At 46.3% G+C, this 13455-nt stretch overlaps 1 protein-coding gene across 1 annotated transcript; it reads left to right on the top strand.

Annotated features, from left to right (window-relative positions):
- Positions 1-3960: 3960 nt before the first annotated feature.
- Positions 3961-11649, top strand: LOC122377752. The gene is made up of 4 exons (XM_043358142.1): positions 3961-4661; positions 5260-5474; positions 8731-10154; positions 10563-11649. Exons 1-3 carry the CDS (start codon positions 4481-4483, stop codon positions 10135-10137), a joined length of 1803 nt encoding a protein of 600 aa, XP_043214077.1. The 5' UTR covers positions 3961-4480; the 3' UTR covers positions 10138-10154; positions 10563-11649.
- The last annotated feature ends 1806 nt before the right edge of the window (positions 11650-13455 follow it).

Below are 13455 nucleotides of genomic sequence, written 5' to 3'. Positions count from 1 at the left end.
CAAAGTTATGCGCAGTGTGTGCTGCATCAGAAGTATGTATATATTACGGCCACTTAAAGAAGTTTGTAGGTACAACAAACTCAGTTATCATTAATAAGTTCACTATCAGATAGCTGGGGTGATTATTCAGGTAGGTATTGCAGTTATTCCCCTAAATAATGAAGAACACTTGGTCCAATCACCTTTGCATGGTCATGCTGATGTTAGAGTGAGTTTGCGAAATCGGTGGATCCGCGGATTTCCTAGGGAATCCGCGAAGTCCCTAGTGGCTCCGCGGATAAACGGGCGGGGATCCGCGGATGAACAAGACTCTTCAGGATAACCGCGAACTCCCTGAAGAGTTGACGAGATCCGCGAACCACCCGGGGAATCCGCGGAGTAACGATTCATTCTAGTGAGTTTGCGAAAGTCCTATGCGTTTCATGCAGCTATCTTATGACAAGAATCAAGAATGCAAGGGCATATTGTGACATATAAGTGCATGTATGGCCTAAACTTTTGAATTCATTTTAAAAGAGATCAAACGCAAAAATTACCCAACGTTTCGCATTTATTGCTTAGTCATGGGTGTTAGAGTGCGATTGTGACACTTTGAATGATAATCCTCATTCCTCAAGGGCATATTGGTTAGATCGTCTGCGACTTAACCCTCGCCCGTATTGTTGTTTTCCCAGTTGCTGTTGGAATTCGCGGAGTAGGTACCGATTCATTCTAGTGAGTTCGCGAATCATTCTTTCAGCTCGCTAGACGTCGCTCGCAATATCAATAGGTATGCAATTAAATAATAGACGGTAAGCCATTTTTGGCGTGGTTGAACTTTTGCGACTGCAGTCTGCTCACTTTTCTCCCAACCATGAATGGAAAGCTGGAAAGGCATCTGAGCGATCATGTGAATGTATGCAAGTGTGCATGAATAACAGTAATGCTCACTCTTCCTCAGGGGCGGAGCTTCCTGTACAGTTGGTGGGGCAGTTGCCCCCTCCCCCCAACTTGCCCTTTTGCCACAGCCGACCTGACCCGACCGGTCAGCACCGCGCCTACAGCCGCTCCAGCCCGGTGCCACAGTATATCTATTCTGGGGAACATTTGGACCGGAGGGGCAATGCTGAACTCCGATACGAGAACCCAACACGTACCTATCAACCCGCTCAAAAATATCAACTTTGAAATTTGAGCTGATTTGACCTGACCTTGACCTGACCTTCACCAGAGCATAACCTAAACTGGCCCCAAAGGCTGCCTTACCCACATAATCGCATTTGTCACGTAAAATGGACCATAAAACATGCATCACATGATATTTTCATATTGTTACCCTCTGTGACCTGACCTGGCATCAGTGACCTCAACTAGCAAAATATGTGTTTGAAGAACAATTTCCCATCATTGATTTTCAGTGACATGCATTTTACTCGATTTTACAAGCACAACACATTTCTTGAATGCCTGTAAACGGTGAAAGTTCGACATTTGACCTGACCTGTGACGTTATCGCTTTGACCTAGGTCAATGAAATTGGGTCACAAGGTAGTTCCCCGCTGGGGCTATCCAACACCGTTTGCGGCTTGTCGCTTTGTTACGTGGTTCTCGAGATCTTAGGGGGGAATGCCCCCTCCCCCCAACAGGGCGCGTTGCTCGGCAGACCCCAACGGGGCGCGGGTTAAGTCGCAGATGATCTACCCAATATCCCATGCATTCTAGTCTAGATAGCTGTATGAAACGCTTAGGAACCTCGCAAACTCACTAGAATGAATCGTTACTCCGCGGATTCCCCGGGTGGTTCGCGGATCTCGTCAACTCTTCAGGGAGTTCGCGGTTATCCTGAAGAGTCTTGTTCATCCGCGGATCCCCGCCCGTTTATCCGCGGATATACTAGACTTGATGTTCATCCGCGGAGCCACTAGGGACTTCGCGGATTCCCTAGGAAATCCGCGGATCCACAAATTTCGCAAACTCACTCTAACACTGACACTGTCCACAGGCCACATTAATGTTACGCTGGAAAGAAATAACCTAGTATGTCATAGACACCAAGTGTTAACCCTCGCCCGCACATGGAGGGGGGGGGGGGGTTACCACCCCCTCCCAGGTAGTCTTTCTGCTCTGCACTCAACATTTTTAGAGCTAGAAGGCTGATTTTTCGTATAGCTGCTCCTCTATTCTTTCTTGATGTCCACTGAAAATTTCAAGTTTCTGTGATTTTTGGTTTCGGAGATATGACCTTGTTTTTCAGGTCATGTCATGACCCAAATGGCCAATTATCAACATCTTGCGTTTGCCATGGGCCTTGTGAGCTTTTGACAACTTGATTTCGGCCTTTTTTGCCAGTCTTACCTCCCACCTGTCATGGAACATGTTGTTCGACGATGTACAGGTGCCAAGGTCAGGGTCAAGGTCAACCTAGGTCATCTAAAATAATCGCGTTTTAGGCAAGCTGAATTTACTTTTTGTGAAGTTTTTTAACTGCATTTTTGGTAAAAGCTTCTTAGATCATGATTTCATGTAATATGGACACAAAAACAATCGGCGCGCACACATCAGTATACACACAGACACACACAAACATATATAATTGACCTAACTTGACCTGAAATGACCTCAGCAGCAAAAATCTGGTCGGGTAGTGTGACAAAGAGGTTCTAGCTGGCTTGGCACCAGAAAACAGCTTCGTCATCGGTATATGATAAGCAGCGCACTTGATATCCAACGGTGACCCAAAACAGCAACATTTTTTAGTTTGACCTGACCTGGAAGGTCATTGACTGACCTGAGAAGGTAAAACTGGGTATCATTGGATTTGTCTCTTCCCAAAAAATCTTTTTGGTCTTTACCGCTAAGCTCTATCTCCAACAGGAACGAAATGGTGCGGGGGGAGGTGGCAACCCTCCCCCATGTGCGTTCTAGGATGGAAAAATGGCATGTGCGGGCGAGGGTTAATGTATATAAATGTGTATAATGATGATGGGATTTGGCAAGCTAAAACCTAGTAAGCAGCATATTTTCGCATAGTATGTTCTTCAGTGACAAAAAAATCAAAGTCGATGGAGTTACTAGCTTTTCACTAGCGAATATCTCCGTTTTAAGCCAAGGGACGTCAATTCTGATAGCACCGATCGATGCGGCGTACTAGAAAACCATAGGCTCAATGTCTAACTCAATTTTGTTTATTTTGGCGCTTACTAGGTTTTTGGAAAACACGGGAGACGTTTTTCCAAGACAATAAAGAAATGTTTTATTTAAAGGTAGACTGTCACCTTTTTTTCACTTGCCGGTTTTCGTAAGAGGTGCCCGCCCTCACCACAGATTTCCAGTCCATTTTCCCATATCCTCACCCTGTAACGCGGAATCGCCTCCCAAAGTCCCATTTGATGCCATCTTTTTCGCCGGTGAAAATGCTCATCACTAGGTTAATATCGCTAGCATGTATGACGCTTTTCATTACATTTTTGCATGGTAGAGATTCATTGTTATTTTTCTTGAATGTTGTGACGAATTTCGTAATACCAATATTAATTTCATCAGCAAAGACGTACATTTAGCAAATTAATGTCGAAGGTTTCCTAGTATACTAGCATGAAGGTGGGCCTATCTCTTAACATTGTGAAGGATTTCATGGAAAGGAAAAACTTTGTCGATTTTCATTTTGAGCATTTAATATAATTTTCAAGAAAAAACTCGTTAAAAGGGTTTTATTTACCTTTTCTTATTCAAACATATTCAAATCAAAGGCGATAAATTGTTAATCAGCAAATTTGTGGTACAAGACAATGCTTTTTTTACTTCAAGGGAAGTGGTAAAGGGAAGGCCTGCGGGCCAATCTCTTCCAACACTAGTGAAGGTGGGAAGGTGAAGGAAAATGGTATTTCGTGAGGGGTTTTGATTTTCTACCACATTCTGAATGCTTCCAGTTCTGTGTCAAACACGACGCGATAAAGTAGAAGACTTCTTTTTTTGGGACGCTATTTATCGGCTCACGTAATTTTACTGAAGTCTCACTTTTTTGCTCTTTGGATCACTGTTTGGATGTATTCTAACGAAAATGCTCTAAAGCTCACTGTATGACATTTCTCACCGAATGTTCCTCTCCAGCTCACTGTTTTGTTGAGTTTAGTTACTTCTTTTTACTAGCTTCTCACTTTTTCCTTTTATATTTCACTAAAAATATCCATGTGGTATATTTTTTAGTATACTTCTGGGATAACTGAGCAGCTGTGTAAAATATACTATAATGAGAGCTAAAAATCTGGCAGCAATTCGCGGGTTTTTCATTTTTCGCCGCAATTTGCGGCGGGTTTGTAGCGCGAGATTCTTCTGCACGCCGTGTAATGCGAGCAATGCGAGATGCGAGAGAGGAGAACCGCGGTCAAAGCAAGGTCAAGGTCAAAGTTAGAGTGGAGCAAGTTGAAGTGTACGGGTGCGAAGTTTAGATGAACTGTGGTCAGGAAGAGCTTTGTTGATTCGGTGCCCAGACAGCTGCAACATGAACCAGGACAGTGATTCTGGTGAAGATTTTGCTGACGAGGCCTCCTTTCGTGCGCCTACTCAACATGCGACGCCTTCGACTGTCTCAGCCTCGAGAAAACGCGGGAGGGGTCAAGTTTGGACCCAAGTGTGCTCACATGACAGTCGAGAGCACTTTCTTGACTGGTTCCAGACATATGGTAAGTAAATTGCCTTCCGAGGCCAGTTTTACCAACAGAAAAATAGCCACCTGCCAGAATTTTTTACTTAAAATCGCTTCACATCAGAGCATGAACGGTTAAGCCCTATCCGCTTACATGCACATGATGCACATCACGTTTACGCTCCGTATGTTAAGCGGGCTTAAGTAAAAAAAATTCTGGCAGGCGGCTATTTTTATGTTGTTTAAACTGGCCTCTGAACAATTTGATATCTTTTCAGTTTTTACCATCACTTTTGTGTGCATATTGTGTAAATGTCCGTCTGTCGGCAATAGCTAGAAGGGGGAGGGTATTAGTTGTCACACTAAGGTTTTCCAACCAAGGAAAAACATACCTAACTGAACCCTACCTAACCTTACCTACAACCTACAAACCTACAACTTACCCTACAAACCTACAATTTACCCTACAAAGTACAAAACAACCTTGGCTGGATCCAGCCACTCAGCCCCTGTCAGTTATCACTTTTCCTTGGTCTCCCTCCATTTCTTCAGGTTTGACTGCCAGTTGGAGCCAGCTGGCTCTACTTTTCATAAATTTCAGTGCATGGCTCATTTCAGTCTCTGATTTGTTTCAGGTGACAGTGCTGGAGCAAGGTGGTCAAAGAGAAGAAGTGACAATACTCAGAGTGGGCCAAAAGACTACTACTTCTGCAGCATGGCTGGGTGCAAGGCACAACTGCAAGTCTTGTACATGAACACCTCCTTCGACATCATTGTATCTCACAATGGTGAAGACCATGTGCATCATCAGCAAACACCAGCAAGAGGCCTTTCAAAGGAAGCAAAAAAGGTGAGTTATTGCTTGTTTTATATGAGTGTAAGCATTCACATGACTCACATGCTTCAGCTTGTTTTGCAACCGTGATGGGGAGTGAACTATATGCATGGCTTGCATGATATGTATGAGTGTGGATTTCATTTTCATAGCTATATGGGAGACTTGCTAAGAAAGACCAATTTGTTAATTAACCCATCATAGCAAAGTACACCCAGCAACTATTTCTATTCCTAGGACACCATATTATGTACAATAATTTGAGCTACTTTGCACCATTGCCCATATTGTGTGTGGTTGTTCATATAGGGAGTTGTAGTTAATTAGGTTAATGTTGGGTCAGATAAGTGGTGGTGGTGGGTCAGGTCAGGTGGTTGTGGACCAGCCCAAGCCACATATGTTGGTAGCTCAAGTCAGGTCAGGTGGTGGTTAGTTAGCTCAGCTGTTGGGTCATGTCAGGTGGTGAGTCAGGTCAGTTGGTAGTGGTAGGTCAATTCAAGTAGTGGTGGAGTCAGGCAGTGGTGGGTTAGAGCAGGTGCTCCTTGCTGCGAGCTGATCAGGTGTGGTGGGTCAAGTCAGGCAGTAGTGGTGCGTCGGTGAGATGGGGGTGGGTCGGGTCAGGTGTTGGTGGGTCATGTCAGGTGGTGGTCGGTCAGAACAGTAGGCGGTGTGGTGGGTCAGTTCGGGACTCGGGTGGTGGTGGGCCATGCCAGGTGGTGATAGGTCATGTTAGCTGGTGCTGGTTCAGGTCAGGTGGTGGTGGTAGGTCAAGTAAGGCAGGTAGTGATGTGTCAGCCATCAGGTCAGGTGGTGGTCGATTAGGTCAGGTCAGGTCAAGGCCAGGTTTTGGTGGGTCAGGGCAGGTGATGACTGATGGTGTTACAGATCAGGTGGTGAGGCAGGTCAGGTTGTGGTGGGTCAAGTCGGGCCTTGTCTTGTCCTAGCACCGCTGGCTGGAACAAAAAACGCCCCCCCCCCCCACACACACACACTAAGATCTCGGAAAGTTACCGACCTTTTTAATTCGAACCGCGTTTGTTAGCCCCACCGGCCACCGGGGGATACCCTCAGGCCCAATTTTATCAAGCTAGTTGCAACCGCTGATGCCACAGGTCAGGTCAAAGGTCGCATTTTTCACCGTCCGCGCACCGACGGGGGGGGGATATCCGCCCCCTGAGGTTTTTCGCAGATAGCGGGAAAAGCGCCGCGAAATTTGGTACGACTATTCTCTTATCAATTTTACACATGGTGTGCAAGTTTGAACCTCCTAACTTTTAAGGTCAGGTCACCAGGTCACTTTGAATGACCCAACCTCAAATCACTTTTTTGCAACTTTGTCACCGTGCCAGAGCTACAGTAGATGTCGGAGGCCTTTGAAAGTCGCAGAGTGTTTTAAGGTCATTAGTAGCTACAATTTGTATATCTCGGAATTTTGACAGCGATGACCTAAGGTCAGGTCATTTTCCCGACCTCCCCATTATAAGCCAATGGGGGAAAAATCAACTCCCTGTTTTTACCACTAAAACGGGTCGGAATGGTCCCATAAACCATACATGACTTCATATACGATCAACCTTCACTACCTTGAGGTCTGTTTTGCTGTTGGGCAGCTGTAAGGTCATGTGACGTCATCAAAGGTCACCAAATGTTTTTTACCAATAACTCCGTACAGGAACAAGATACAACCGCGCGGATGGTCTCATTGTGTTCAGCTTGTCAAGGCGCATCGAATGATATACATGATGACCTCGAGGTCACGTGACTTGAGATCAACCTTTGACCTTGACCTTTCGAGGTCAGCATATATATCATTCGATGCGGATTGACGAGAGGATCACGATGATGCCCTTAGTTTGTTCCCATCTTGACTAGTTCGAAAGTTATTCGAGAAAAATTATCTCCATATCTAGCGCCGCCATTTTTACTTTTGACCTCTGTGACGTCATCTTTGACCTAACATGAAAATGACCTAAGTAAAAATTGTAGACCTTTTCCGTGCGTATCCCATGCCGTTTACCGCTTGTCGCTATCTTGCTTCGTTCTCGAGATCTCGGGGGGGGGGGGGGCGGTCATCCCCCGTCGGTACGAAGGTGGCGCAGACCCCCGTCGGTGCGCGGGATAGGCCTTCTAAAGAATGCGCTATAACATCGAATAAAAGGCATGTTATCGAAACCCATGTATGGAGCGTTCTCGTCTAATACATGCGTTGCTAAATGAGGTCATAGATAGCAGGTCAGGTCACTAAGGGTCACAGTATAAACCCAACCATACTAGGGTTGTGTGATGTTTACGGTCAATTTTACAAGTCAAATTCAATGGTGTGGGCTGGGCGACCATTGGGGCCAGTTTGGGTTTGGGTTACGGACTGTGGAGGTCAGGTCATAAAGGTATAATTTCACACCTGCCAGCCACATCTGCCAGTACTTTGGGTTTGTAAAGAAAACGGCGGCGCGCTGTGCGACCTCTTAAAAATACTGAATGGTTCTGTCATTCATACTGTTTCCTGGACGTTCGGAACTCGAGTTATTGCATGAGGGAAACACTACTAAAAAAATTGTATATTTCGGAATTTTGATGTCGGTGACCTAAGGTCAGTTCAATGCTGCGACCTCCCAATGAGGATTATCAAACGGCCATTATATGTATGTCACATTACGACGGCCATTATATGTCACACCTCCCAATAAACCCAAGTCAATAGGAGAAATAACCCCATGACCCCTTGTGTGCCCCTGACGTCATCTCAGGTCATAAAACGTCCCCAACAGTTTTTTGACAATAGCTTTAGGTAGACCCTATCATTGTGATGGGTCGCGGGCCCGGCCGGCGGCCTGGGGCATCGCCCCAGCGAGAACGGGTACATGTGGGTTTCGCGGGGTGATGCGGGGCGGGGCGAGGTTTGTGAACGAACGGCGCTCTAGCTGTATTTGGTTCCCTAGTAATGCGCCGATTTATGAAAAGTTGTCAAAGTCGAAAGTCGGAAACCAAATTCGTCATAATTTTACTTTTGGTGACCTCCAATCTCCAACCAGTGCCCTAAATGATGACCTGATTGAAAAATGACTTGTATGATTCTGAAAGGTATTAGCTATCTATTGTTTTTCCCGCGTCTTTCTAGCCTTTTTACTTTCGGAGATAACCTGGTGTGGCCAAATACCACGCCCGCCTCCACACCCTCCCCATCCCCCCCCCCCCCCAACAAACCACCACCATTGCGAAGTTGGCTGAGAGACCCACCAGGGCACGAGTTAACTGACTGTTAATGTTTCAGGTTGTGGAAGAGCTGTACGAGGCTGGCGTCAAAAAACCACTGCAGCTCAACAGTGCTCTCCTCAACCGAGGCATCAGCGGCCACTCAATGAAACAGCTGAACAACTTCCTCACCAGACTGAAGACAAAAGTCCAAGGCCCAGCCACAATATCTTATTTGGAGCTTGAGGAATGGTGCAGTCAGCACTCTATCCAGCCAGAAGAAGATGATTGTGCCTACGTAGTGCACCATGACGTGTCTCCGACCTCGGGAGTGCATGTCATCATGTCAACGAAACGGCTGCTGGCGAATGCTGCGCAATCGGAGGTCGTGCACCTCGACGCCACCTACAAGTTGACGTGGAATGGGTTTCCCGTCATCATCGCTGGTGTATCGGACCAGGCTCGCCAGTTCTTCCCGGTGGTGTTTGGCGTCATGCAGGCCGAAACGTCGGAGGAGTACGGACTCCTACTGAACAAAATGAAAACTGCAGTGGAGGAAGTGAGCGGAAAGACCTTCGAGCCTCGCATCGTGGTCGCTGATTGCGCAGACGCCATCACGACGGCCATAAGCCAGGTCTTTCCAGAAGCAAAACGTGGCCACTGCTGGTTTCACGTAAAGAAGGCGGCGGAAACCCATCTGAGGAGGGAGTCGAAGGATATGCAGGCTATCTGCAAGGCAGATATAGCAAACTTACAGCTGTGCTGTCAAGACCAGTTTGACATGGCGGCCCAGCTCGCGCTGAACAAGTGGCGCCAGCTGTGGCCGGACTCGGGATTCCCGGCCTACTTCGAGGACCAGTATGTCGCTCGCTATGGCGGCTGGTTCGAGGGCTTCGACCTGAGAGCGCCCAGCACCAACAACGGCTTGGAGTCGTTGAACGGATCAATCAAGACCAACCACACCCTCCGAGAGCGCCTGCCGGTGGGACGCTTCGTCGTGGCCGCCCAGTCAATGATTCGTGACTGGTCCCGCGATCTGACCGGGCGCCGTCAGTTTCAAGACACTCCGATCGCTGATCTGGCAGTGATGACGAAGGCGCATCAGTATCTGCAACAAGAGAAGGTTGTGGTGCAAGTGGGCGAAGATTCATTCTTCGTTCGCTCTGGCGAGGAACTCACCCTGTCCAACGAGCAGGTGGACGCATACGTGCAGATGGTGGAGGGAAATCCCCAGTCATTTGACGAGTTCGTCGACCACCGGTTCAGCATGTGGCGCGTGCAGGACACGGGCAACAGAACAGAGGCAATGGCTATGTGGTGCACGTGCCCTGAAGGGCTAAAGAAGTTTGTGTGCAAGCACAGCCTTGCTATCGGGTCGCTGTTCGGGCTCATCGACTTCTCCGATGTGGCGCGCGCCATGCCAGTTGGCCGGAAGCGCAAACGAGGGCGGCCGACCTTGGCCCGTCCAGCCCTCGAGCATCAGTGACATCATAGCACAGATAGGTCAGTCAGATGCATGTTTTTGTTGGGATTGGAGAAATGTAGTTAGAAATGGGCTTTACGTTTTTGTTTCAAGTCGGGACTAGTAATATTTACATTATTGGCGTCTTAATGCGTCGATAAATGATTGCAGTTCGGTGTGTCTATTTATTCTTTCAGATACAGTGCACTGTTGATAAGCGTACATAATCAAACTCTTTTACTTTGTGGAGTTTCTGGCTGCCTAATTTCTGCCTCACTAGTCACTGGATTTCAGCTACAACTGAAATTGTTGCCGCACGCAGATCCGCAGCTGCTGTCTGGCTCGGCTAACACGCTCTAGAAGCGAAATACTCATTACATTTACGGTTACCTGACTTCGGCTGACATTGCATATGTGTTGTGACAACCGGTTGCGCGTGTTGTTTGCAGGACGAGCCGGAGTTATCTCCTGCCCGGGTCTGGTGCGGCACATGGCCGCCCAGGTGGCGCATGGGCGCTGCATCCCGATGGAGGTCAGAATCACAGCGCCCAACGCGTAGCTAGACCATGCACCGACTGCCTCTACAGGAGGCGGTGTACGAAGCTACAGCGCCGACTGATGGACATGTCGTCAGTCGTGGGATTTATTTTCATCCGTGATGGGTGAAACCTGTCATAGGCAAGTCAACTCATGCAAGGCTGCTGGGAAAGGCGTACGCGCAGTTGGTTGCTCTGCCTGGGGCCAATTTCACTGAATTGTCAGGGATCAAATTGCGGCTGTTGCGCGAGTTGTCTTGAAACCGCTCACAATCGATTACGATTGCATTCAATATGGACGTACCTGGGATTGTATGTATATAGACCTGCTGCTATGCTCTGTACTAGTTAAGAACGCCACGTCCGAGCTGTTTTTTGTTTTTGTTTTCTTAAGCAACGCCATGCCTGACGCTGCGTCGCTGATTGTCGAGCTTTTGTCGAGCTTACTGAACCAATGGGCGCTCTGAACGTGCGGATCTCAGCCACTCGCTTGCCATCTCAGCACTTTATTCCGCGTTGGTTAGATCGCAGTTTGGCTTAGTGAAAGCTGATTGCACTACCACTGTGTGAGTATTTGGTAGGTTATACGCTTTGTGAAAGTTGTGCCATATCTCGACTGTTTTAGCCGCCGTGGCAGGCTCTGCAGCGAGGGAAGCGCCACGCCGTATCGCGCTGTAACCACTGCTGCCGCCCGGCCTGCATCTGGGTTTCGGGGGTCGCCGCCCCTCCCTGCGTCCGATGTCTTGTTTGTGCTAATAAGTGAGTGCGACAGGGAGAGGCGGAAGTGTGCCCCCCCTCCATCCCCTAACTGGATGCGGCGGTCGTCCCGCGTAGGATATCGGGATGATGATCAGGGGATCGGTCCGTTAGATTTGCGACCCAGTCTTATCTCACTCAGGAACGTATGTGCTGTGTTGAAGCCAAGAGGTGTTACAAAACACTGGTGCATTATTATAGCCAAGAGGATACAAACAGTGTTTGAATACATTTGTTTATTGGTTGTACTGTTTGTGCATGATTAGGTACACTTACAGCATGCAGATTGAGCATGCCCTCCGCACTATTTTTCCTTCATTTGAGTCGGGAGTGAGATTGCTTTTGATAAGCATGCAGTAGTGAGACGGCAGACGAATATTTCATACGCTGCGGCTGCATAGTCGATTGATTTTTCGGTGACTCCGATTCAGACTCTGGCTTTCAAAAACCAACTCCGATTCCAACTCCGAACAGAACTATCGACTCCGACGGACTAACTCCGACTCTCGATTCCGCAGTCCGCAGCCCTGCCAGGTCTGCGGAGTCGATGGATTTTTTTCGGTGTCTCCGGCTCGGGTTTCCATAATCGACTCCGACTCCGCTGTCCTGCTTGAAACTACTGAAGAACTCTTCACAGTTTCGGTGATAAGTGAGTAAATTCGCCAGGGAAACGATGTATTCGGTGAGAAATAAGTAAATTCAGTGAACTAGTGAGCAACTAGATCTGGCAGCACTACCAGATTAATATTAGGTGAGGTTGTAGCAAAAACAGTGAGATAGTGAGGAAATCCGGTGAAGCACTTATTCCAGTGAGGTAAAAAGATAAATCAGTGAGGCCGTGAGCAATTTCGGTGAGCTGAAGAAATATACCCCCTTTTTTGTGTATGAAATTGTTGTATCTGACAAGATTCTTATAGATAGTATCTCAATCTGACACGTAAATGTGATGTTACTGGATTGGCGGTACTGAGATTAAACTAGTTCTCATTTGCTCGGTCCGTGTGGACTATTATTTATTGGTTTTCATGGTGGTGAATTGATATTTAACAGTGCTTGAACCTATTAAGTACCAAAGTAAGGGTACTCGCTGGTATTTGGCTTTAAATATTTTATTATATTTATTTATTATAAATATAAAATAATAAATATATTATATTATAAATATAAATATATTTATAAATAAATTATAAATATATTAAATTATATTTATTTATTATATTTTAAGATATAGATAACATAACTCATTAAAACAGGCAATTCCAAAAGCGTAAACACGACATACATTACCAAACATTGTATATTTCAATTGTAACATGCGCGCCGTTTATGGCGACAAAACCCGCTTCCATATCTTATGACCTTGAAGTCTAGTGATGTGTCAACATTGTCGCTAGACATTATCCGATTGAAAATTTATGATAATCGATAATTTTTTACGCGATTCACGTGATGATAGCCTGCCAGGTGAATTCTAAAATTTCGTTTTATCCAGGGAAAAAAATGATGGGCCGATCTGAGAAAACTTTTTGAAGGTGGCAGTCTTCCTTTAATGATCGTAAAAACATCTCTTTGCTTTCTTTTCAAACGGTAATAAAGCATCGAAAAATAATCATTCACGTAAACAATTTAAATATTAACATTGCAATTTAGGGAAATAACAATTATTGATATGAAATAGTACCAAAAACTACGAAGCATCAATCCTTTATGTCATCAGTGACGTCATCATCGTTCCAAGGGCCACCATTGACGTCGTCATTGTTCAGAACTGGGCTGCCATATGCAATATGCATGGTTATATTTCACCAACCTTGATTGTTTACCTCCGCGAGCTGCATATTTACGTCTGGACAGCGAGTTGCGTTGGAGAGGCCGGAAATAGTGGCGATTTTTGGACCGCAAGAATGGACCGTCATTGGAATGATTCTTTTTGAAATTGTGCACTGTTTTTAGCCGGAATTTAATGGTTACTACAAAATATTTTTGTGATTACATTTTGGCCAAGGATGAATGCAATCAGGGAAGTTTTAACTACCATTGCATTTTGTCC

The sequence above is a fragment of the Amphibalanus amphitrite genome, unplaced genomic scaffold (genome assembly GCF_019059575.1).
Source record: "Amphibalanus amphitrite isolate SeventyFive unplaced genomic scaffold, NRLGWU_Aamphi_draft 000050F_arrow, whole genome shotgun sequence".
In the NCBI taxonomy this organism is placed as follows: Eukaryota; Metazoa; Arthropoda; class Thecostraca; order Balanomorpha; family Balanidae; genus Amphibalanus; species Amphibalanus amphitrite.
The sequence above is the reverse complement of the archived record's forward strand: the minus strand, read 5'-3'. Positions and strand labels throughout refer to the sequence as shown.